Raw genomic sequence first — 26,976 nt, forward strand, 5'->3', positions numbered from 1 at the left:
TACCAAACCTAGGGCACCGGGAACAATGGGGAGTCGGACAACTTGATACTTGAGATGCAAGTGTGACATTTCGAAAGCGAGGCCTGCATATTTGAACTCTTTTTCCTGAATCTTTCATTGGATTTATCAAAAAGGACAAGATCAGTTTTGTTGGCCTTGATACGTCTGAGGCTGTATACGGTCCAATTCGAAAGAATTTTGTATTTAAATATTCCATCACGCCATCTACATATTCTGGGCCTTACCATGACCTCTCTGTCAAAACCACAAGCACCTGGCGAAGACGGTAGTAAATTGATGGAGCCACCCCATCATGTCGCTTAATATATTGTTTCGTGCCAACGCTGGGCATCCACTGACAATGTGTTGGACAGTCTCATTACATTCATTGCATAATCTACATTTCATATTTACATTTTGATGTAAAATCACACATTGATGGTTTCAAGTGGGAAGTGACTGGTCCTGGGCAGCAAACAGAAAGCGTTCTGTTTCACTTTTCAGGCAAGCCGACCTCATCCAAGTGAAGTACTCTGCAGGGTTGCTGTCTCACAATACTGCACATAAACTTGGTACAGTGGGCGTTCAGATAGCCTCTCCTTGAAACTTGAACTGAGTCTGGGCCGATTTGATATGGCACTTCGCTTTGTTGACACTCATTTCTGTACCGTCCAGCAGTAGAGAACCATCAACAAAATCAACATTGACATTGAGAGTACATGTATGTCCCACATCCTTGGCTCGTTTAAGAAACATGTTGAATGCCTCGTTTTCATCATGAGTCTTAGCATGCTTCACAAAAGGATCATCAGACAAATAAATGTGTGCATAAGTGCACAATTCAATTCTATCATGAAGAGCATCCACGTTAATCAAACCACGCCCTCCCATTATGATTGGTTAATATGAGCGATTGAGGAAGGAGCGAGGGTGGTGAGATCGATACTCTGACATGATTCTTCGTGTGCGAGTGTCAATACCCTGAAATTCAAGATATCCATATAGGTGGAAGATGTACTGCTACGATTTGGATGTCAGTTTATCTGTCTGAATATTAAAACGTGAATCAAATTCAGATGTATGAACATCTAATTCGCTATGTCTGTTCTCTACATTTTGAATCTCTTAATATCAAAATGTGAATCAAGTTCAGATTATGAACATCTCTGATTGGTATATTTGTTTTGGTATTTAGCGCCACTACAAAATTGCAGTTTGGTCTTTACCAGACAGTCCAACGTGTTGGTGATGTTATGAATAGAGATGACTGAGTAAAGGACATTGGTTTCATCGTCCCACATTGCGGGAGACGATTATCTGCAAAACAACGAAGTCGCAGAGTCTGATGACCCGATCCATAAAGTCGCCTTTGAATAAACCACAACAGTTTGTATGTATTTTGTACGCAATAAGACTCCATTTAAGAAATAGATAGTGATAATGGGGCAGTATGCTGGAAGTGAATCTTCTGTACACAGCATATCCTATTGAGTTGATATATGCTATTAATGTGTAATATGCAACACTTTCTGTATTGATATTCTAATGTAATTTATAGACTATATAAATGCGTGTGTTTGTGAATATATGCACATCATTGGTGTTTGAATAAGGCTTCATTTTACCACGCCATACATGGTTCCATTAACGAACAAACCAATATTTCTCCCGCCAATCAATTTAGCTCACATGTTACACACGTATGTGGGATTTTGGATTAGAATAGGTTCCTACAAATTATACTGGTTGTAAGATGGGACTAAATGGATCGGGTTGTTAGGCTCATTGATTTGGATGATTTATATGAATAAAGTCCCTTTCAATTTTCCTTTTTATGAGAGAATTAGCATATCAAATCGAAAATAATTGCATGGAATACAGCTAGATCCCGAAAATAAGCCTGAATCTATTGTGTGGATACAAAAACGGGGGCCAGGAACATTTACATGTATATGCATGTAAAACGTTCTTGGGAGTAACATCTAGCACAGAAAATGCAAGGGTCTATAGTGAGTGCGGAAGGTTTTCCATGTAGTATCTATCATAATTTAAAGCTTATTAAACACTGATTCAAGTTATTAAATATACCATCTTCAAGAAACCCTAGTATTTTTTTTAAGTATGATGCTAGACAGCCATGGGAGACTAAATTCGGCATCAAAACTTAAAAACATGTTATACAAATGTGGATATGGTTATATATGGTTACAACTACCATTAGACACGACACATTTCTTGAGCCGTCTGACACAGACCTTATCCAAAAATGGCACGGTTCCTTGTCCAGTTCTATAAAAGCAAATATATACACTACATTAAAGACTACTGTTATACCAGAACCTTATCTGTTAAGTGCAAATTTGCATAAGTTTAGAACAGCTCTTTCTCGATTTCATTGTAGCTCACATGATCTATTTATTGAAACAGGCACATATGTAGGTTATGCAAGAGAAAAAAGACTTTGTAAGATGTGTAAAACCGATTGCATTGAAGTTGAATATCACTTTTTATGTGTATATCAAGTGCATAATGATTTAAGAACAAATTATCTGAATAACTATTTCTACCACAACCCAAATGGTAACTCATTTTGTAATATAATGACATGTGATTGTACAGAAACTGAGAAATATATCTATGTTTCATATATCATGCCTTTGTCCTCATCAGTACCATGAATAAAGATTGACTGAGAATATACAGTCATGCTTATCCACTGAAACGAAATCCATTAGGCGCAAAAGGGCAAAATAGCGGTGAACGGATCGCTGAAAATAAGTGTTGACACCAGGTGTTCGTGAAACCTATAGGCATGTCCTACCCTACCGCTGGCATCTGCAACTCTCAAAATTTGCATGAAAACGTGCCCGTTTGTGGCCTACCGCTGCACAGCAGTAATCCTGCCATGAGACGGCTAGCTGTACATAAAGAGGACCAAGGGCAGAGATTCTGCTGTTTATAAGACACAAACAAAAATAAGACACTATGTTCGTTGTGCAACACAGTCGTGGGCAGTTTAAATGTCTCGACCTAAAATATGTCTTTTGTATTTGATTCAGCATAATTGACATATGCTACTGAACTTATGATAAAACTCGTTGACTTCATTCAAGCAACAGAAACATGGACTTTGTTCATGTAAATATAGAACTTAAATGCCAGAGAATAAACAACGCATTTTTAGTAATAGAGTTATCAGAGGAGACTAAAAGAGCTCAGAATGTTTACTTTTAACTCGTTGATAATTGATTCTAACTCGCATCAACAAGTTGATGACACTGAAATGACTTACCGAGGGCAGGGTGGCACAAGGGATGGGGTCAATCGTGGGCTGACGGATGGTGTGCTGCCATAACACTAACCCAAAAATGTTTCAACGACTCATTCATGGGGCTTTCGTAAGTGGTACAGTTTTGTCTGAGAAGGTCCAGTGTCTGATAACGGTGTCACAGCCTCGTAATGGTGCTTGGCGCTACGTGGAAAAACCTTGCAACAGCTGAAGATAATTCTACTGTTTGCAGTTAGCCGATGGCGCTGTTGCGTTGGGCATCCATCGCAGTTGTGGCCATACTCTCTGACACCATTGACGTCGCAGCCGACGATGCAGGTCTTTCAAAATGACACTTCGAACTAGTCGTCTAGGGCGAATAGCTTCAGCGCGTAAATGGCTCCTCACTGTTTGGGCTGATGGTGGTTCTTTCACGCAAGTGACGTGGCAGTATGAATCCGTCTTGTGCTGTGCTCTAGTAGTGATTTGAAACTTCCCTCACACAAGAATAAGACGTCATCGACTGAGAATCGTTGAATTCCTATTTTTAAATCAATTTATGACACTTAACTTCATTATTGAATTTGAAACCAAATTCGAAATTCAATACATGCCGTCTTTGTCTGATATAGTGGAGTCTGTTTCTGGTTTGGCCAAACGCTTCAACTATACTCTCTTGTCGATGCTGTGGGCTTTTACTGTTTCTAGACCCACCCATCAGCAAAAGTTGCTGGAGTCGTTTAATTTCTTTCAATGACACAGAGTATAGTCTTGTTCTTAAGCATTACTTTGGTACATGAGAATTGGTACGGTATACAATTCAGGTGGTCCCAGGTGGAAACAAGGTATTGCCCACCATACAGCACATCAGATAACTCATATTCACGACAAGCGGGTCAACATGTGATAGGAAATGTGTGTACGGAATCCCCCAGCAAAGACCAAATTTCGAAAATAATTGCTGTTTTGCTATTTAGACGAAGTATATTGCTGATACGGAGGTATTATAAATATTTGTATTTTGCATTTTGGATCAGTTTTTGAAATTATATGCTGGGGAAAACCGCGAGGCTTGTGCCAGAGAAACTAACGATTTGGCAACTGTTTGTACGAAGCCTATACATCAAGTTCGGTTGGTATTATGTATAACGACTATCGCGCCTGCAGTGATGATTGAAAAACTAGCAGTCACATATGTCTTATTACAGTCGGTGATGATATGCTAGGTGCGAAACAGATCCCTTTCTCACTGTGACACTCTGACAATGTCATCGAGTTACGAGGATGTATAAAATATATCGGAAGGCTGGTCAAGATGAGCGCACACAGTATGTTGTTTGTTTGTTTGTTTGTTTAACGCCGCACTCAGCAATATTCAAGCTTTATGACGGCGGTCTGTAAAATAATCGAGTCTGAACCAGACAATCCAGTGGTTCATATCATGAGCATCGATCAACGCAATTGGGATCGATGACATGCTTCAACCCGATCCCGTTAGTCGCCTTTTACGGCAAGCATGGGTTGCTGAAGACCTATTCTACCCCGGATCTTCACGGGTCCACACAGTATGTACTGAAAAGTGTATTGACAATATCAAGTGACGATAAATCCTGTACTCGGCAATTATTTGTGCTAAGCTGTGTGTTTGGTATAAAGTACAAGGGGTCCAGGACTGCCCCACTTGCAACCTAAGAATGATTGTCGTCAGAGGCTACTATATGTATCGGGTGGTCAGACTCGGTGACGTCATCACTTGCATATGATTGTATTCAAACTGTATGAATCGATGTTTATGTATATGGTCCTGATTTGATTATTTACTGACCTCGGTCCTATAGCTGGAACATTGTTTGGTGCAGCATAAAACAACAAACAATCAAAACCAGTTATATGCATGTATAAATATGTGATTAGCCGAAAGTTTTTGTTTTTTTTATGTAATACTGTACTTCAGATTTTCCCAAGTCTTGTGACGATATTACATTTATAGTACTTGATGCGCCAAATGAAAAGTTATAATTTATAAATGACCTGTATATACCCTGCTCATCGGGTTTTCTGTTTAAATGTATTGCTCCATTACAACAGTGTATCTCAAACACAATATTTCACATCGTTTATTTAGTATATTCAGGGGTTGAGATTGCTACCAGTCTTGACTTGTAAAGTAAATACTTTGACATATGTTGTTGTTTTTCTGGAGGTGATTTTCTCATCGGTAAAATTATGGTCTAACGTCGTTGAGATACTAATTCGGCAATCAGAATGCAGGACTAAAACAGATTGCAGAATGTTACATTTGGTCATCTATTACACAGCTGTACAAAATAAGAAATCGAATGCGTATTTGCCCCACCGGTTGTACCCATCACAAACACATGCAACGACATGTCAATTGTTCACATGAAAAGAATTAATATGGTCAAAAAAAGGAACTGCTTCAGATATCACCCATGTGGTTTCTCTTGTATATATAGTGTGTATGGGTAAATCAGTCAAATCCAAAAGTCCTCTTCATTGGGATTCTAAGGGTATTCATAACCAGAAATAATAATAATTATGACGCTAGTGCTATCAGAAATTGATACCAACCAACTACATATCTTTGTTCCGTCACAATAACCATAATATTGATTACGTGCCATATTATTTCCTTTCTAGCACATTTACTATAGATCATGAATTACGTCTAAGGGTTTATTTCCATTTACAAATACTTCCTGTAGAGTATAAAATGATGACGGCTTTACCATCAGTCATTCAGAAGCTGTGTGGTAACGAAGAAGAGCGAACGATGATGAGAACACTGAAGTGTTGTGGTTGGGTTGAAAGATGTGCACGTGGGACAACATTTGGAAAACAGATCAGACATCACTCTATATCATACGACGTGAGTTATTCTAGATCTAATACGCCGTTCTCGCATGTCTCGATTATATCTCAACGTTTTCATGTACAGTCTCGCCTACAAACACACAACACCATGTCGCGGAAGCAAGGCCAGATTATATCCTGTTGATAGAAGGTTGTCGCAGCATAGCGTGTTTCGATAATAGCTGCAAAAAGCCTTCTGTTTTATCTCTGTCCATTGTTCCTTGTAGGACGTTTGACTTGAAAAAGGTAGTTTGATTCCAAAACTTTAATTAACATGTGAATTTATATTTAATATTGTAGTTTAAGATCATGAAATGCACGTTGGTAGAGGAAATGTATTTATGTGTTGTTTAACGCCGCACTCAGCAATATCCCAGCGGCGATATATATGAATATATATGACGGCGGCCTGTAAACAATCGAGTCTGGACCAGACCATGAAATAATTCATATCACGAGACACGACCGAAGCGGTCGAGGCACGATGACACGCTTTCGGTTAATTATGAAACCGAGACTAATCACCGAACAAGGTCGCACAAGGGAAAGAGGTAGAAATAGATCAAAGTGTCAATATGCTGTTTCATTTTCACAAATAGTTGGCAAACAAAATCACATTTTTTTTATGAAATTGGGAACAATAGTGCACCAGCAACAGTTTTAAAACTAAGGCTTAGACTCCCTTGGCCGGGATATGGTTGCACAAGTAGCAACATCTACAATATAACGAAATTTGCTCCTTTTTGTTATCAAAACTTGTCTTTCCACCCATTGATACTGTCGGGCTGAGATGACCTTTGTCGCGATATCGCCGCACCGCAATTACAATTTGAAATCTAGCTAGTTCAAATTGTCTCTATGCTGTTTATCATATGGTTGTGTATTTATATAAACTTGCCTGTCCATCTATTTGCAAGGGTCAGTTTGAATAAAATTTAAACATACATACCAGCAGACATATTTAGCACAGTTTAAGATAAAGAACGCACCGATGCATGTGGTGAATCGGTAAGAGACTGCGTGTAACACGCGTGTGACACGTGTGCTCAACGGGTTGCACACGGGCTAAAAACTCGTTGAACACGCGTGTGCAACGGGTGGTCAATTTGTTGAGCACGCAAGTGCAACGAGTGACCCATGCGTGTGAATCGGTAATACTCTACTGCCTAGAAGTACATACCCCTTACACGCGTTGAGAACGCGTGTCACACGCATGTGACACGGGTGCTCAACGGGTTGCACACGGGCTAAAAACTCGTTGAACACGCGTGTGCAACGGGTGGTCAACTCGTTGAGCACGCATGTGCAACGAGTGACCCATGCGCGTGCCATACGTGTAATTCGGGACCGGGTTTCAGTTGACAAATAGATGAGATAGTGAGATAAAACAAAACAATGAGATATGAATCTTGAGTTAATGAGTTGTGTTCACCAGACCATAAACACAAAGGTCAGCCGGCTTAATTCGTGTTCGGGTGCTCGACTTCAATGCATGGACCAGACCACAAGTGTTCAGTCTAGAAATGCTTCAGGGAGAAATGCTTTTTTGAGTAGTGTGGGTGGAGGCGGCGTGGTTGTATGGAGGTCTGGGTGGTTGTGTGTGTTGTTGGAATTGTGGGTTAGTTTGGGGAATATGGCTGGTGTGTGGGGTGGGGGGATAGGGTGTATTTGTATGTTGGGTCTGGTGGGGAAGGGTGAATGTCAGCTACAGTTATTCTCTGTATGGAGGTTGGTTGAGAAGTTAGGGGGATTTGTTTTTGATTTTTGTCTTTGCGGGGTAAATAAAAATGTTAAGATTTTTTTTTTGTTCTTCTTTTGGTTTTTGTTTGGTTTTTGTTTTGTTTGGGTTGTTTTTTTGGTTTTGGGTGTTGTTTTTTGTGTTTTTTCGGGGGGTTGTTTTGTTTGTGTTTTTGGGTGGTTGGGGGGGGGTTGGTTGTTTGGGGGGGGGGGGGGGGGGGGGGGTTGATGTTGTATTGTGGTATGATTGAATTGGGTTTTTTTTCAGGTGGACTTTATAATGTTGCGCCGAAGGTAATGTGTGTGGGTAATGATGTAGCTTTCGTTGTGAACGGTCTTTCTTTACTACTTACTACTTAGCTGTGTGATTGTGGTTTACTAATTTTGTGAGATGCCGCCCACCCCACCCCCACCCCACCCCCACCCCCACCCACCCACACATACACACACACACACTTAATCCCCCATTGTCTTTTCAATCACCAAGCTTGGGTCAATTTATATCTATAACAAAATGTTTTGGACAAGTTGGAAGACCCTGTTGCACGTATATTATTTTGTTTTCATTTTTACATTATGTATTGCAACAGAGTTATAGAAGGTTTTGGAAGTGGGATTCCTTTAGACAAGTACTAAATAACAACTGTTTTCACTCTATTTCCAATTTTATTGATTTCATTTTTTCCAGTTCTTCGAAACTGGAAATGTTACCCCGTGGGAACTATCATTACTAATTTGATGCTTTCTCCAATTTAGTATTTTCAAATATCCTCCACTAGGATATAGAAACAGAAAAAAACATTGCATTCTCCTTTAATCCCATACATTTGCATTCTCCTTTAATCCCATCCTCCATGGACCCGTGAAGATCCGGGGTAGAATAGGTATTCAGCAACCCATTCTTGCTATAAAAGGCGACTATGCTTGGCGTAAAAGGCGACTAACAGGATCAGGTGGTCAGGCTCGCTGACTTGGTTGATGCATGTCATTGATCCCAAGTCCATGGATCGATGCTCATGATGTCAATCCCTTGATTGTCTGGTCCTAACGCGATTATTTACATACCGCCGTCATATGGCTGGAATATTGCTGAGTGCGGCCTTTAAAAAACAAACAAACAAACAAAACCCATCCTCCATGCATGCACAATGTAAAACATATAAGTAGTGAGATCTGAATGTAATCCCTGCAATAAATTAATGTTCCTTCTTTCATATATTGATGGGTGTGGGTAACTGATGCACATGGTGAACGGGTTCATGTAACATTGTATATGGAGTTTAGGCCACATGTGTTTTTTACATATCAATAAATGCATGTATTATGTCAACTAATGTAGTTTATCCTATAAACAAATGAAATTTGTGATATTTGAAATATCAAAAGAAGTTTTTGATATCACAAATTGTGATAATTACATTCGCCAGAGTGTTTTGTCAATGGGTACCAGCATATTGGCAGATATATATAATTTTTGTAAGAATCCGCTACGCGGATTTATGCAGTTGGCACATTGGTTTTTCGATTCATACCACAATGAACCGAAAGAATACACAGTCAATGCTTATAATTAAATTCGTAAACATAAAACGTGTTTTATCTACAACAGTTTAACTAAAAACATTTGTATATATTAAAACAGACAAAAAAGACGAGATTGATAAACATTCCAGGTGTAGGAATACATACTGTGGCGTGACATGAATCAGGTGATCTTTTAATTTATGCACATATACACAGTCAGTAGCCAATCAACAGAGAGCAGGATCAAAACAATGTTCATTTGACCTATCAATTAAGACAAGAGGCGAAAAGAACTGCAACAGTCAGACTGTAACGAACCGGAAGAAATATGTCCGGGAGAAGGCGGCTGTTTCAAATTACATGGTCAGTTACCGCCAGATTCAAACATTACTTCCCTGATAAAGGTAAAACACAGTTCGAAAAATGCTATTTAGAAATGAAACCCCAAGACATGAAAGTTGAACCGAGGCAAGCAGAAAAAAAACAGGCGAGCGAGCCTGCACGTTTGCTGTTTGCTTCATTCTCCGCCTTCGGTTTCAAAGGTTTGTTTGGACAATGAATACGCATGAAAGTCGCTAAATGTCTTGTGCATGACGATACACGTGATCAGAAAGGGAATTCCCTCGACTGTAATATTAGGATTCCCCGACATTACAAATAATAAAAGTAGTGCGCCTCGGTGGGCGTGGCTTAATTTTTTACATGCATTGGGAAATGAATGCAATAACACGTGACCAACTCAGCTAATCAGAATACAGGAATATCAATGAACACAACGAAAATTTAATAATTCAACGTTTAATGATTTTTAGGGGATCCTCTTGAATAAAATAAATCAATAATTACCACATATATTGTTCCTGATGTTAAAATGTAGCCTTTGCCTCCATGCTCTTAGGCCCATTTTTTAATAGTTCGTGTCAACAGGAAGGATATCCTTTCATTTACATATATAGTTATTCGGATGATGTCTCCACATGTACATGTATGTAAGGGCAAATATCTTCTCTACATTTAATCAGTTTTCCTCGTGGCTTTTCTGGGCTTGTTGAACATAAGCTTAAGGGTTACAGAATGTATATTGTTATCATTGTATTTTAATGCGACTTAAATGCTATTATTTACCATCTTACGTACATATTTTACATTGAACGTTTTATATTTAAATGCCACCATAAATTTCTAATAATGCTTGTATATTCAACACATTTGAAAATATTTTAAAACACATTATTGTAAACTATTAGTGTACGTTGAAAAACATATACTGTAAAGGATCGAGTATGTGATATATTGACAGTAGCGCTTGGAGTTTATTCAACAGGCAGTGAAAACAGAACTACTTTATCCCCTTCAACTGATGCAGTCAATATAATTCGCTGTTCGCTGTTCATAATTCCGTCCCATGGGCATGCCAGAAAACTATGAGCGTGGGTTGGGGTTGAACCTGTTCGCCCCAATTATGTTTCTAGGTTTGCCAGAATCATACCCGTGCTCGTGGATCTCACAAGAGTGGTAAACGTATAAGGCCTGTATTATTTCGATCTTTCCCCCCACACCCAGCTGACACTTCATGATATAACTGCAATACTGTTCAAAGCAGCGTTAAACCCAACCCCCCACAAATATAACAATGAACAATGGGCTTCCACCTGGAAGGCAAACATATTGCACCGCCGTTTAACCATATGGATCAAACGGATATGTTATTACAAATATATTCTTGATTTGATCAAGCATTCATAGCCATTTCCAGCTGTGACTTGTGTCTTGTAATGTATTCCACTTAACAAATCCATTATGTGGAAAGCATTAAAATGAATAGAAAACGTCCCATTTTAATTCTGGAAACCCAAAAGTCCAGAAACTCTACGGTCTTTGCCGACTCTCGATCAAAGGTATTTACAAAATTAAACATGCTGTTTTCATGGGAACATACCAAGGAAGAAAAAATGAAAAAAAATTTGTTAAAAAACTCAATATTTACACTATCTCGCCCATGGGCGAAGACTGGCCCATGTGTAGGCCCATTGGCGAGAATATAGTCCTTTACTCAAAACTCATGTTTTGTTTCGCAAATACATTAAATGTAGTCATTCAAGTATCATGACACAAAATTTAACTAATTTTAACTTAATGCAACTATTTTATAGCGATATTGAAATATTTCGCCCATGGGCGAGAAAAAGTTTTGCCCATGGGCGAGAATATTTTCCTTTACTCAAAACTTATGTTTTTGTTTCGCAAATACATGCAGGTGTTCTTACCATTTTCATGGCACATAATGTTACTCAATTTTACTTAATTCAACTATGTTATAGCGTTATTGAAATATTTCGCCCATGGGCGAGAAAAGGTTTGGCCCATGGGCAGGCGCATGGGCGAGAATATTTCCCTTTGCTCAAAACTTGTGTTTTAGTGTCGCATATACATAGTTCTTAGAAGTTTCATGTCACATAATTTAACAAATTTTAACTTAATTCAACTATTTTACGTCGTTATTAAAATATTTCGCCCATGTTTTCGTCAGTCCCTTTAAAGCATCAACTAACTGTGTGCAAAGTATACTGTATCATGTGAAATGTACTTTATATTATATCATTACATTACTATTTAAAAAGGGCATTTGGTTGGATGTTTCCTTTATAGAAGTTCTACAAATTTCACCTGTTTTACATATTGTAGCGATCTTTAATGAATCCGGCCTTACCTCTCAAAACGTTTTGACAGTTTATGATACGAATTCATGTGCGTGTACTCCAATTCATTGGAGTTATTTTCCACAACATTAAAGTTTAGTTAGTTCCTATTTCATTTCCCATTTCATATCCCGTTGATACATCACACTGGGCAATTACGTGGCACTAGGTATGCAATATACAGTAACGAGTGCGCGTATTTTAATGGAAAAACTATTCGTCTTTTATTGCATAACGTTTGGCTGAATATCTCACATTCTAACGAAATCTCGAAATAATTATTTAATTACATGCGGTGTCGAACTGACAAGTGGGAATTATGTTCCAATGCGATTGAGGAAAACGTGAGTGAATATTGTGACACTAAAACAACTTTTACTGCATTGTCACTTTTGGTATGAAAATGGTAATAGTTAAGAAAAACGCAACAGCCTTCTTATGATAATTCTCACATGATCATATTCTCATTAGTACGTTGTGTCTAATTACAGTGTCGGCCTTATTTACAGGTGATTCTACAATAATTGCTCTCGGTCAATTACAATCTGCCACACCACACGTGAATAAACAGTTATGCAGGTTTTGCTGTGGGCAAATATCTAGCCTGTACATGTATATCTTTTGTGGATACATGTATTACATATTTTCGTTGATATGTGGATATATTAAGCACAAAGACACAAAAAGTTTATGAAAGATGAATTGGTGCCTTGATATATGTATTCAACGAGAACGAATCTTGTATTTTCTCCGCGATCCTGATGTGTATCATCGTTTAATGCGTCATTCATTAAAAGTATGTTGTGAGGCGATATCAAAGGAGCCGCTCTATTTCACAGTGTCGTCCGTTTCGCGTGAACTACCACCCCACCCTGTCAGTAAGAGTTATGTAATCGGTACACAAATATATTTGATGCGATGTCAGTGTGTTGTAGACTGTCGTAGGGTACACATATCTATTGCAAGTTTTAGTACTCATACACTTTCTCGTTTTGTGTTGATATGATTTCTATTTTCGTACATGATATGATTTCATTTTTATCTTTGGCTGCTATGTTTTTATATGTTCGAGTAGCTGTCTGTCCCTCATAAATTGACATAGTTCTGCCTCGCTATTGCATCTCTTGACTACAAGAGCGGGTTTGACATTCCAGTAACTGGATTCAGGTTGATTGCAAGATATGCATACCTCGTCATAGTGATTGTTGTGAATTCCTCAAAATTCTGTTTGTTTGTTAGTTGTATAACGCCGCACTTAGCAATATTTCAAGTGTATGACGGCTTTCTGTAAATAAGTCTGGACCAGACAATCCAGTGATTGAAATCATGTGCATCGATCCACGCAATTGGGATACGATGACATGCATCAACCAAGTCAGCGAGCCTGACCACCCGATCCCGGTAGTCGCCTCTTACACTACTGCCTAGAAGTTCATTCCCCTTACACGCATGGGCAACGCGTTACGCAACCAGTGTGCATCGGGTTGGTCACGCGTGTGAGACCCGTGTGCAACGCGTTGCACACGGGTGTGCACCCCGTCCGCCACTCGTGTGCAACGCGTGACACACTCATTAGAGGGGGAACAAACTTTTGACCAAAGGAGGACCCGTCTTAAGCTGAACCTGGAGGTGGTAACAAGGAGAGAAAATTTTGTTATCCTGACGAAAAATGATAATACACATGTATTTCCTAATGTCTCCTTTCTTTATGTGATTTTGTGGGAATAACATGAATACTGTTGCGATTAAATAGATCTGTTTTGTTTTATACGACCATTGCTTCTAAATCCGATGGTGTTAATTAAGAGAATACATGGTCCTGGAACATGTTATTGCAATTGAAATGCTTTTATTGTGATTTGACATTAACCGTCTGTAGTACGACTTTCAGTGATAATATGTATGAGGTTTGGCGGCGCATTGTTTTTATTGGACCCTGATTACTTTATGATGACTTGGACTCTTTATCACAGCTCCATAGCCGTGAGGCTGGAAAAGAGCAGCATGTAATTAATGAGGGTGGGTTATATCATTGAGGATACACTTGAGGGAGAGAATACTAATTACCGTACTACAGGAAGAGACCTGTAGACGTAAGCGCGGGGTTGTGTTTTAGCTGGCCGTTTGATAATGGCCGCCAGGAGAAGTGAGCTTTGCCTGCATCATCTAAAATAAATAATAAGATACAGCAGTGTTATTTTCACGGTCTGTTGAATAAACTCCCAGCGCAACGGTCAATGTATCTTCTACTTGATCCTTGATACATCATTTTGTCTTTCACAATATATAGTATTTCAACGTACAAAGGACACTGATCTAAAGCAATTCCGCGGGAGTAGTTGTTACCTGTGCATTACTGTATTTTCCCAGTGAGTACCCGGATGATATAGCAGAAATCTAGACTTGTTCGCGACCTGTGCTCGCCATTCGTAAGCGCATTTTAATTGAAAGTAGAAGGACGTATGGTCACACTGATCAACAAAAATGAAATACAGTTTTTGAAATGTAGGTATATTTGTGGGGAGCATCGGTAATGGTGATGCAGTTTTGATAAGTCACTTGCTTAGTAATTGTGCAATCTTCGTGTACACTATTTTGACTTGCAACACAGAGTAAATATTTCACTGAACATTGCTTATTTTACCGTGTGTATATGTTTACATTCAAAATGTAAACAGATTTCACTAAGGAAATGTATTAAAACGCCTAAATATTCAGTTTATTTCACAAATTAACTGAAAAATATGTCCATCTTTATTAATATGATAACGAATTCCAAATATGTTTAATACCATCACCAAGTACAGTTCTGTATTGTTTGGCTTCTTTTCTTAGCATAATTAATATATTGTGATGTGTTTAAGCTCTCTTGGTCGTCTTTATCATTTTTAGTCAGTCGGTTAAATAAATGAATGGATTATTCAGTCAATTTGTAAAATGACTGAAATATTTAGATATTTAATAAATTGCCTGAGTGAATCATATTTTACACATTGACTGTAACATATACACGCTTACAAAAGAAAATACTTGTGAAAACACCGTCTATCGCGCATCGAAAAACTTCCCAACCAAACGGAAAGGAACAAGAATGATTCTGTTCAAAGCTGCAGCGAATGAATGAAAACAAAATGCAAATATCATTATAACAACCTACCAAAGTTATAATGTATCCGGGAATATCAACATACAGGAACAATATCCATTGCGTCTGCAGCTGTACAAAAATACTTATTCGATGTAAAATGTCTATGTGAGAATCAAATACTTTAATAATAATTATTTGGAAACAATATTTGGAAACAATATTTGGAAACAATATTTGGAATATATATGAAATATATTAAAATATTTAAATATATCGTTTTTAAACGTTATTTAAATGTATCGAATAGTATAACCCGTGTTTGTTTCTTAACTGATCACTTATTTTGTTTCAATTGTTTCACATAGGTGCCAAGTTAGCTGAGAAAGCCCACGTGACAACTATTTTTATAATGTCCACGGTTCTTAAAAACATACATTGAGTTAGATAACAATGAACAACTAGTCAGTGTATTATCGGTTACCCTTTGAACAAAGTACATTCGATGGTCCTTCAGCATCAACATTGTCGAGGTGTAATTTCATTTGTTTCTTATAATAAAGCTTGAAATTCTTTATGATCCTGGCATCTAGTGTTAATTGTTAAAGTTAATCTCTGCAGCCGGTGCGTGTCAAAACACGGGGTTGTGTACTCGCGGGCAGATGACCACGGAGTACGCTGACCACTGTGTCGGATTAACGAGACTGATTAATGAGTGATTTCAGTAATTCGTTGCAAATTAGGTGTGTCGGAGTCGGAGTGCGAGAATGTCGGATTAACGGGACTAAATAGCGCTGAATCAATCGGTTCCCATCATTTGTGTCGGATAAAGCCGAGCGTCGGATTAACGAGTGTCGGATTAACGAGACTTGACTGTATGTTGTTTTTACATCTGTACTTCACGCCATGATATGAGTATTCCCTAGGTTTAGTAACCCTACCTTCACATGTAAACACTTACTTTTGACGTATCCACTGTGCAAGATAACAGTAATTAATCAATCAACGTATTTCCTGTTGATCCTTTGATGTCTGGGAATGATCAGTTGATTTACAAAAAAAGTAAAGCAACTGATCATACATCACTTGCTGGGCTGCGACGTGCATAACTCACATTCCACCTCACTTCAAACCTGGATTTAGATTAAATAATTACCCCACGTACAAGAAAGACCAAATTTGAACCTTTATCGGGTAATCTGAGTTGTGCTACAACTAAGTATACATGTTATAAATTCATTAACTGAGCAGCAAGTGAATTACGACAAATACACAAGTGTAGGGTTATACCAGAAAATGTGGATGACAACAAGGGAGTAGTAATTGTATCATCCACGCAATCCGAAATCCGCAAATGCTTTCACTCAGGGATACTTTTTTATTATCAAACTGTAACAATCAGGGGTATTTCCAAATGACGACATCCGATGAGCTTTCGCCGTTATTTGTCTGTTTGTTTAGGCTGAAGAAATTAATTACCATGCGCCCTTTGTTGAAATCTTCATAGATCACGGGTAACCAATCAGTTTTCAAAAATGCGTAAGTTTATTTAGCTGTCCTTGCAGACTGGTAGCCCAGTCTCTTGTCACGCTCGGTTGCAAATTGACTCACGGCAGCTAGTAAGCCCAAGCGGAAATCCAAAGGTCGTGCTACCTGAAGAATCAACCTTCATTTGCGAAATATCTACTGCTCTCAAAATCAATATTTCTCCCAATACTAAAAGTCAGAACTTTCTAACCAAGGAGTACCAGTTGAAACTGGTCGATGGCTGAACATTCCCAGGGAAGACAACCAGTGTCCACTCTGTGATTCTATCGCCGTGGGAGATGAATTGCATTACATCCGATGTGAAGCTTTTCACCAACGGCGATATGAACTCTTAAATAAGCAATATCTTAAGTTTCCAAACATTTAAGAAAATTATGACCACTAACAGTGTAAGAAATCTTAAAGGCCTATCTAAATTCCTTAACAATGTGTACAATACAATTGGTAAATTGTATTAGTATCCACGTATCCTATTTTTATTAAATTGTACATAATAAAAATTGTAGATAATTGTATGTCATGTTATTCTAAGAATAAATGAGTTTGAGTCCGACACCCGAGAAGAAGCCAGAGATTAGTGCCCCTTTTTGAATAGTTTACAATCATGTGTTTTACCGTTAGCTGTGTTGGCTTAAACGTATTTTTATTTCAAAAGAAATCTGTATCGGTAAAAAAGCAAAACATGCTTATGTAATACCTCTCCAGGTAACAACTTAACAACCGCTGGATATATATAAGAGAGTGATGAACATAAACATACAAAATGCACAAATGAAAGCAAGCAAGTGGTGTCTTTGAAATAAGGTAATGCAGTTTTCCTTTACTACATGCATAAACTTAAGCTACTCAAACCTTTTGCTTTTGACAATGATGTCATGAACTGATTTAAGAAGAGTCATGTTTGTAGAACTGCTTAACTACTGCCATGTAATATAATTTTTAGACCATACCCATGTGTGTAGAAATACACAGTGTTTCTGATATTATCGTATTTTTTAACAGTTATAGAAAAAGTGAATTGCATCTTCAAGGTGATATCCACAAGTGCAGTCTGGTATGTCTGATACATGTCGTCTAAACTTATCAGCGTTTAAGTCACTGCAGCCGAGCCTAAGGCGACAGTGGACAATTTGGCATGATCTATGAAAATATTTGAAGTCAAAATTATTAATAATTGCATCAGAACGATTAATTAAGGATTTGATTTCTTTTAATGAGCGAGCATTAGTTACTTCATCGGATAGAGGGTTCCGCAGGTTGATCATATCCAGAAAAAATGATAATAAGCATAGGACTGTGTTCTACATTTGATTGTTTGTATGTTGAATCTTTTCCTAAGGTTATATTTCCTGTTATCAGAGAATTGAACATACACTTTTCAAATAATTTGGCTAAGCAACTTGTGAGTGCTACAAGTCTATAATTTGAGCATTCATGTTCATCGCTGACACTGACACCGCATCAGCCCGGCAGTGGACTTGACACAATTATTTGCGCACCGATTATATAACTCCTACAGACAGGTGGGGTGGTTGTTCAAAGCGAAACGGACGACCCCGTCTGTTATCTAATAAATGCTGTGCGGCGCCTTTGATCTTGCCTCCAACCATACACCTTATAGTAGTAAACGACGATCAGGATGGCCTGGAAATAAACACAATTCTGTCTGCCCGGTGCATCCACAATTAACTAGAATGCTTCATATCTACAAATATATATAGAAAATAGATTGCACTTCTTTATTTAATCATTACCCTTTTTTTACCCTAATAGTACAAGTGCTTCCCCGTGTGCGAGATAGGCTTAAGTCGGAAAGCGCACGTTATATCTCCGAGGTACCTATCTACCAGAACTCTATTTGCTGTTCTGGCCATACATAAATATATGTAAGTTACGTACATGGGGAGGCTAGATTATTTACAGCTTACAGCAATATAGTGCAAATATTATGTTCAATAAAAGAAAACGTTGATAGATCTATAACACACTTTTTGTACTATTAAACCAACTGTGGACTTTCAAGACATTTTCGCTTATTGTAATAACATCTAGCTAACCAATCATGTCTATCTCTGAAATCCACAAGCATAGTTGCTGTCAAACCTAAAAAACATATTCAGGGAGGTCAGTTTTGATTTGCCAAGCACTTTAAGGTGAGTTTATTTTTAAACTGTCAAAAGCGATTGTCCCTTCAATACTAGTATATGTCTGGAAGCTGTCTCTCGGACTGTTATGGGTTATGATGTATTTTATGATATAACTGGGGAATGTTCAAATTAGTTACTGTCGTTTAATCCAACGTTCTAACTGTCAACTGTCTCAACAGGATCATAGGTTTGGTTATATATCTCCTCCCTGTCTCTATGTCTTAAGTTGTTAATCGGTAACTGCGGTCCAAATGTATCAACTTATTCATCTATTGTTGCAAACTTGACTGATTTAAACATATCTTATTGATCATGAACTACTCAGTCAGTCAAGCACCTGTATCAGAAATGTAAAACCAGCCATGTTTCATGTAGTCCCAATATCACTGAAAAATGCCGATGTAACGTGACAAATAAATTTTCTCACAGGCAATATATTTTTCGTGAGAGTGAAGCACAATTTTATTAAAGTTTTATTAACAATTTCATAAACTATAATAATATTAATATTAAAATTCATCATCACTTGCCAAGTTTATGAAAATGTCCCCATTTGGGAGATGTCACATATAAACAAGGATTCGAACTAAGTTTGATCGTCTTTGACACTGAGGTTTATCCCCACTTTGCCAGCAAACTGCAGAAGATTAACAGTGAGTGAGTGAGCATCGTTTCTATGTTTATACAAGAAAAGATGTCATGCCAAAAACGCTCACAGTAGTTAGTAAGTAAACTCACGACCTGTCATGACCTGGTTGAGTGACTTCCTCAAATGAACGTGAAAGGATTACCCACAGAGAAAGAAAGGATTAAAGTCACCCATAAATCTTATCCTAACGTAGTACTCCAACTTCTAAATGCCTCTCAAAGAAGGATTAAAATCCTAAAGATATCCTATCTACGTGGTATAGGTACTCACAACCTCTAATAATAAACTGTTACGTTTGGTATCCCCAGCAATACTCACTATGGTAATTGGGCAAATGTAAAAATCACAAACCCTAACGAGATTCTGTCTACATGGTCACACCCGGTGATTGTGAAGATCTCAAATTTTATCAACTGTCAGACAGCATGGCTGTTCATATTCATTTACAACATCCTCTTATAATTAGTATAAAAGTGTCCCACACAAAACCTTCTTTTATTTATTTTTCAAAATACAACACAGAAAGTTGGGTGTGGGGAAATGGGACATATTCCTACGTGAAATAATAAGACATTAGTAGTGGTGACGGCTATGTCATAATTGAACTGTCTAAAGCATAAATTTGGCGAACGAAAAACGTTATATTTGCAATCAAATGGAATGACTCGTGTGGGCAAATGAATATGTTCGCAATCCACAAACAATTATTTTATTAATGGCGAACATTTACCAACCCGCGACAATCGTGTCAACACGGGGGTTTCTTAGCAATAAACTCGCATCTAAATTCACTACTGTTCTACTGTCGGCTAGCCACAATGGCTAGACTGGACCCTAGTGGAATGGTTCATGCCATAAAAGTCTAGCAACCGAACACTAATTAAGATGGGCCGACCTTGTATTTACGGTCTGGTGAACACAGCTCAATGGCCGCTCATTAACTCAAATTTCACATCTCACTGTTTTGTTTTATTTCACTATTCATTTGATAAATTTGTCAACTTCAACTGGAACCCGGTCCCGTGTTACACGCGTGGCACACGCGTGTGCAACGGGTTGCACACGCGATTCACACCCGTTGGACACGGGTGTGCAACGGGTGTGAATCGCGTGTGCAACCCGTTGAGCACCCGTGTCACATGCGTGTTACACGCGTTCTCAACGCGTGTTAGGGGAATGAACTTTTAGGCAGTAGTGTACGACAAGCGCTGTCGCCCTTTTACGCCAAGAATGGATTGTTGAAGATCTTCACGGGTCCATTGACGCAGGGATTTGTGTAAAGTCATTCAGACAGCATACAATGCCAACTCAAAAATTATACTCAATGTCTCCGCAAAGTAATATAGTACGGAACTTAGAGTACATATGAGATTATACTCAGGTTAGGGAGATGTTTAATCCATATAACGTGTTATTATTCTACCTAACAATGTATTTAATTAAATGAATACATAACAAACTCAACGGCTAAAAGGTTTCATTGAAAAAACTACCCCTGGTCTTGACTAATAAAACAACAGCAACCCGACACAGATTAAACGCAACTTACAAACACAATCATAATCTGGTTAATCTGTATCACTCAACAAGTTGGCGCCGCTTATTCTGCCCACAGTATGACAGTATTGGGCAGCTCAGTAATTAGGAGGTAAAACCAGGCAGGTACACTGGTCACACTTGACTGGTCTGTCTGATGATTAGGTCGTCTGTCAATTGGGAGTGAACCATAGCAAGTACTATCTGCGAAACTATTTGCTCCTTTTATGGGACCGATTAATTTTATGACCATTGGCCTCGGCACAAGCGTGGTGATGGAAGACAAGTTATACATGTACATCCGATATGGTGACTGTTTTTCGCTATTCATATTCTAAATACATCATAATACCACAACATTTTAGTACTACTTGAAACTTTACAATCACATCAATATCTACAATAAATTGAACGAGAACAAATGATATATTGCAGATTATTAAATCATTGTCTCCATTATCAGCCGCTACGTTTGTATCGTTTGCATTGTACAAAGAAATATTTTTTCTGTCCTTTTGCAGATTTAGCCTCAGAATGTGCTCATTCGAATTAGGGACGAAAATAATTGCTTATCATGAGTATATATGATACACTGTAGATGTATTCACTTAAAAGTCGTATACGACCTTCGCGAGCGAGTTGAATTATCCAGGTTAATTGGAACGAAGTCTAGAAAGGGTTATCAGGTTTTGTATTTGGTAATGTGTAGGTTTGTTAAATATCATTTTTTTAATTCCTTTTATTTCAATATGTAAAAATATAATTATGCGCTTAAAAACAGAGCTGACTTGATGGGAGATATGGCGTTAGCCACCTGATATTGTCTGTTGGACACGGTTTAACCTTACTGTGTCCTCACCCTGGTTGTTGTTACCGTTGTTATAAGGGATTAGGAGCTACGGCTCATTGCATTTTTGGTTACAGTCTGTCTCACTATAGTGGACATGTGCAGGTGAACTCTGTTCAATTAGTATCTGAAATGCCCAAAAATGTGAACACCAAACAATAATAACCTGAGACGTAATTCAAACTCCTTCCACACTGACACCGCATCAAATATATTTGTGTACCGATTACATAACTATTTTTGACAGGGTGGGATGGTAGTTCACTGGACGACACTGTGTATATTGGGCGGCTCCTTTGATATCTCCTCCAAACATACTTTTATTGAATGACCCCATTAAACGATGATACACATCTCGATGAATATTTCAAGGCACTAATTCATCTTTCATAAACTTTTTTTTGTCTTTGTGCTTAATATATCCACATATCAACGAAAACTTGTAAAACATGTATCCACAAAATAAATATACATTTTCAGGCTAGGTATTTGCCCACAGCAACACCTGCATAACTGTTTATTCACGCGTGGTGTGGTAGATCGTAATTGACCGAGAGCAGGTATTGTAGAATCACCTGTAAATAAGACCGACACTATAATTGGATACAACGTCCTAATGAGAATATGAGAATTATCATAAGAAGGCTGTTGTTTTTTCTGAACTGTTACCATTTTCATACCAAAAGTGACAATGCATTTAAAAGTTGCTTTAGTGTTATACTATTCACTCAAGTTTTCCTCAATCGCCTGTAAACATAATTCCCATTGGTCAGTTCGACACCGCATATAATTAAATAATTATTTCGAGATTTCGTTAGAATGTGAGATATTCAGCCAGACGTTATGTAATGAAAGACGAATCGTTTTTTGTTGCCATTAAAATACGCGAACGTGTACCTGTATATTGCATACTTAGTGTCACCTACTTTCCCAGTGTGATGTTTCAACGAGACATAAAATGGGAAATGAAAAAGAAACTGACTAAACTTTAATGTGTTGGAAAATGTGGCCAATGAATTGGCGTATCGTTGCAATATGTAAAAAAGGTGACATTTGTAAAACTTTTGTAAAGGAAACATCCAACCAAAGGCCCTTTTTAAATAGTAATGTAATGATATAATATAAAGTATATTTCACATGATACAATACACTCTGTACACAATTAGTTAATTATTTAAAGGGACTGACGAAAACATGGGCGAAATATTTTAATAGTTGAATTAAGGTAAAATGAGTTGAATCATGTGTCATGCTTATAAAACCCTTTTTGTATTTGCGAAACTAAAATTGTTGAGCAAAGGAAAATATTCTCGCCCATGGGCCAAACCTTTTTCTCGCCCATAGGCGAAATATTTCAATATTGCTATAAAGTAGTTGAATTAAGTTCAAATGAGTTAAATTTTGTGTCATGATACTTGAATGAATACATTTAATGTATTTGCGAAACAAAAACATGAGTTTTAAGGAAAGGAACATATTCTCGCCCATGGGCCAAACCTTTTTCTCGCCCATGGGCGAAATATTTCAATATCGCTATAAAATAGTTGAATTAAGTTAAAATGAGTTAAATTTTGTGTCACGATACTTGAATAAATACATTTAATGTATTTGCGAAACAAAAACATGAGTTTTAAGTAAAGGAACATATTCTCGCCCATGGGCCAAACCTTTTTCTCGCCCACGGGCGAAATATTTCAATATCGCTATAAAATAGTTGAATTAAGTTAAAATGAGTTAAATTTTGTGTCATGATACTTGAATAAATACATTTAATGTATTTGCGAAACACAAACATGAGTTTTGAGTAAAGGAACATATTCTCGCCCATGGGCCTACCCATGTGCCAGTCTTCGACCATGGGCAGGCCCATGGGCGTGATAGTGTAAATATTGAGTTTTTTAACAATTTATTTTTCATTTTTTCTTCCTTGGTATGTTCCCATGAAAACAGTATGTTTAATTTTGTAAATACCTTTGACCGAGAGTCGGCAAAGACCGTAGAGTTTCTGGACTTTTGGGTTTCCAGAATTAAAATGGGACGTGTTATAGACATTATTATCAGAATATTTTTCTGTATAGTAAATAGGAATACGTATTCTGTGTTCCTTACAGATGATATTTGCAACGTAGAAACACATGAGGGTAATTGTGTCATTCTTAAATATTCAATGTTTAAGACGTAATTTCCTCAATGAAGCTCCGTGAAGATCCGAAAATGTTTTTGTGTTTGTTTATTTGTTTAACGCCGCCCCACTCAGCAATATTCCAGCTATATGACGGCGGTCAGTAAATAATTTAGTCTGGACCAGATAATCCAGGGATTGACAGCATGAGCATCGATGCGCGCAATTGAGATATGATGACATGTATCAACCAGTGAGTGAGTGAATTAAAATTAACGTCGCATCTGTATTATTTCACCCATATAGCATAGACCAAGTTAATTTATTCACAATTTAGTAGATTTAAAAACAATTTATGAAACATATTTGAGCATACAGTATTCGAAAACAATTCATGAAACATATTTGAGCATTACAATATCAGGTATACAGTTTTGAAACACGGGCTATAGGCCACCAGTGACCAAAGCTAGGCCACCTCGCAGGGGATCATGGGGACTTACAGTACCTCTGCTTCCTGCATGATACCCCAGCAGGATTTACGTCATCACTTTAGCTGTTGGTGGTTGTGCACAATGCTAGCCAATATTAAAAACTACTTAGCAATGAGTTGGCTCAAAAACACTGGTTGATGATACTTACATCGATTATGATAGGATTACGTGTCTCACAATGGGACAATAATTTTACAATACTTTAACCCCCTGGACAGAGCCTTCAATAATGTCAGTTGATAATAGCATCACACCAAATTTAAGAACAAGCATTTATTTATTCACATATATACATATTTAAAATTTATTATACAGACCATTTTCTTTCAAATAGCTGATAAGAAGATGCCCGCTGACACGGGAAAAGAGATCTTTTATATTTACGCTTTGATGATGTGAATCCCTTGCCATTGCAAAGTGCACACAGTCAAGCAATACGCGCTTGGCGGTGAACCTTTCATCACATGGGATAGGTTCGTCCTCGTCTGTCTTAAGCAGACATTCGTGGGTAAACCGACTGTGGCCAATATGACATCATCGTAAAACGATCTCGTCTTGACAACTCAAGTAGGTTTGACCGATTGTTTGTTTTAATTCGTGAAGTTAATTGCTTCCTACCTGGGTGTCCCACCTCTTTTGCATGAGATCCCAACTATAACTTTTAATAGTTGGTTTGAAATCGCTGTATGGGATAAGTAGTGGAGATAACGGTTCGTAAAGAGCTGCTTTAGCTGCAGCATCGGCTTTTGAGTTACCTATGATACCTACATGACTTGGCAACCAGCAAAAGACGATGTCACATTGGCAAGTAGAAAGACCATTGAAAAGTTCTTCAATGTCTAGGATTATAGGATGATTTGAGGAGACACTTTTAAGTGCCTGAAGGCATGACATGGCATAGAAGAAGATGAAATTTGTAGATTTTGTTTGATGTTTGATATAGGTCAAAGCAGTAAAGATAGCTTTCGCCTCAGCAGTAAAGATAAAACTATTATCTGGGATTCTTGAGGAGACAGTTCTGGCACTTGCAACTTTGCCACCATCCTTCGACCCGTCTTTAAAAATGGATCTTTGAAAATTATATTTTGATTGTAATTGGTTATATGCTTGTAGATATACCACACGATTAGTTTCTGACTTTTGTAGCTGGGTTAGAGTGAGGTCTAACTCTGGCTTCACCATATGCCAGGGAGGAGAAGGCGGTAAGGTGATATGATATTTAGGTCTATTTTAGCGGCAGTGGTGTGTAGTTGAATTCTGATTCTAAGTGGTGGAATAAAGTTGGACAGATTTTGAAACTGGTTTTCATATTGAGGGTGAAAAAATTGCAATTGTATGCTGGATTTGATTTATCTGAATGCAATTTAGAAATGTAGGGCAGTGAAAGTTTAATGCGGCGCTGTTCGTGTGAAGGTTCATCAGACCCCACATACAAACTGTCTTAGGCCCTGATGGTGTATTGAATCTTATTTTTCTAAATTGCTTTTACAAGCTCCACCATAGACAATGTAACCGTAGTCTATTTTGGAGCGTGTTAACGATCTGTACAAGTGAATGAGGGTTGTCTGATCCCCTCCCCACTCGGAATTTTGAAACGGCTTTTAACAAGTCGAGAGCCTACAGGCACTTTGCCTTGAGATATTTGATGTGTGGTAAGAATGTGAGTTGACAGTCAAGTATGAGGCCCCGGAATGTGGCCTGTTCTACTACGATAGGAGTACCATCTAACAATAAATATAAGTCCTTGTGAGCTTTACATTTACGACAAAAGTGAATACAGTTTATTTGGATTGAGAAATTTTGAAGCCATTTTCGTTGGCCTATTTTGTTAAGACAGAGCTGTAGCTGTCTTTCTATTGTATTCATATTCTTACCACGACAAGAAATGTTGAAATCGTCCCCAGAAAGTGAACCATCAACGCTATTGTTTAATACTTTAGTGAGACTATAAATTTTGATGCTGAAAAGTGTGACTGATAGTATGCTTTTGTCATGGTTCTGAAATAGGGATGTGCATAACTTTTTTCTTTGTGTATAGTTCCTTGAGGATTGACCTTTATTGTTTAAAAGTACGTCTCGTACGATATTAAGAATAAAGATTGTTTGAAATAGTGTGTGCACAAGGCATGATATGACCAGCTGATTCTATCGCATGTATGGACAAACTTAGGGTCGAAGTGGTATGTTGGACTAAGAAGCACTATTGCCGGCTCCGTCGCCCTCAACCACCATACTCCCTTCCTCTGACGACACAGGGCAAACAGGCTGCCCAATTCGGTCGCCTTTTACGATCAGCAATGGGGTGCTGAATACGGGGAACATTCATGAACCAAGTCAGCAAGCCTGACCACCCGATCCCGTTAGTCGCCTCTTACGACAAGCATAGTCACCTTTCACAGCAAGCATGGGTTGCTGAAGACCTATCCTACACCGGATGTTCACGGGT

At 38.0% G+C, this 26,976-nt stretch overlaps 1 protein-coding gene across 1 annotated transcript in view; it reads left to right on the forward strand.

Annotated features, from left to right (window-relative positions):
• The first annotated feature begins 6,047 nt into the window (after positions 1-6,047).
• LOC124142858 (folylpolyglutamate synthase, mitochondrial-like) overlaps positions 6,048-26,976 on the forward strand; it is a 34,245-nt gene continuing 13,316 nt past the window's right edge. The window contains exon 1 of the mRNA XM_046511543.2: positions 6,048-6,158. Within this exon, the coding sequence (XP_046367499.2) occupies positions 6,063-6,158 (96 nt within the window). The 5' untranslated portion in view covers positions 6,048-6,062. The remainder of the gene's footprint in view (positions 6,159-26,976) is intronic.

The sequence above is a fragment of the Haliotis rufescens genome, unplaced genomic scaffold (genome assembly GCF_023055435.1).
Source record: "Haliotis rufescens isolate VD_foot unplaced genomic scaffold, xgHalRufe1.0.p SCAF_59, whole genome shotgun sequence".
Taxonomy (NCBI): domain Eukaryota; kingdom Metazoa; phylum Mollusca; class Gastropoda; order Lepetellida; family Haliotidae; genus Haliotis; species Haliotis rufescens.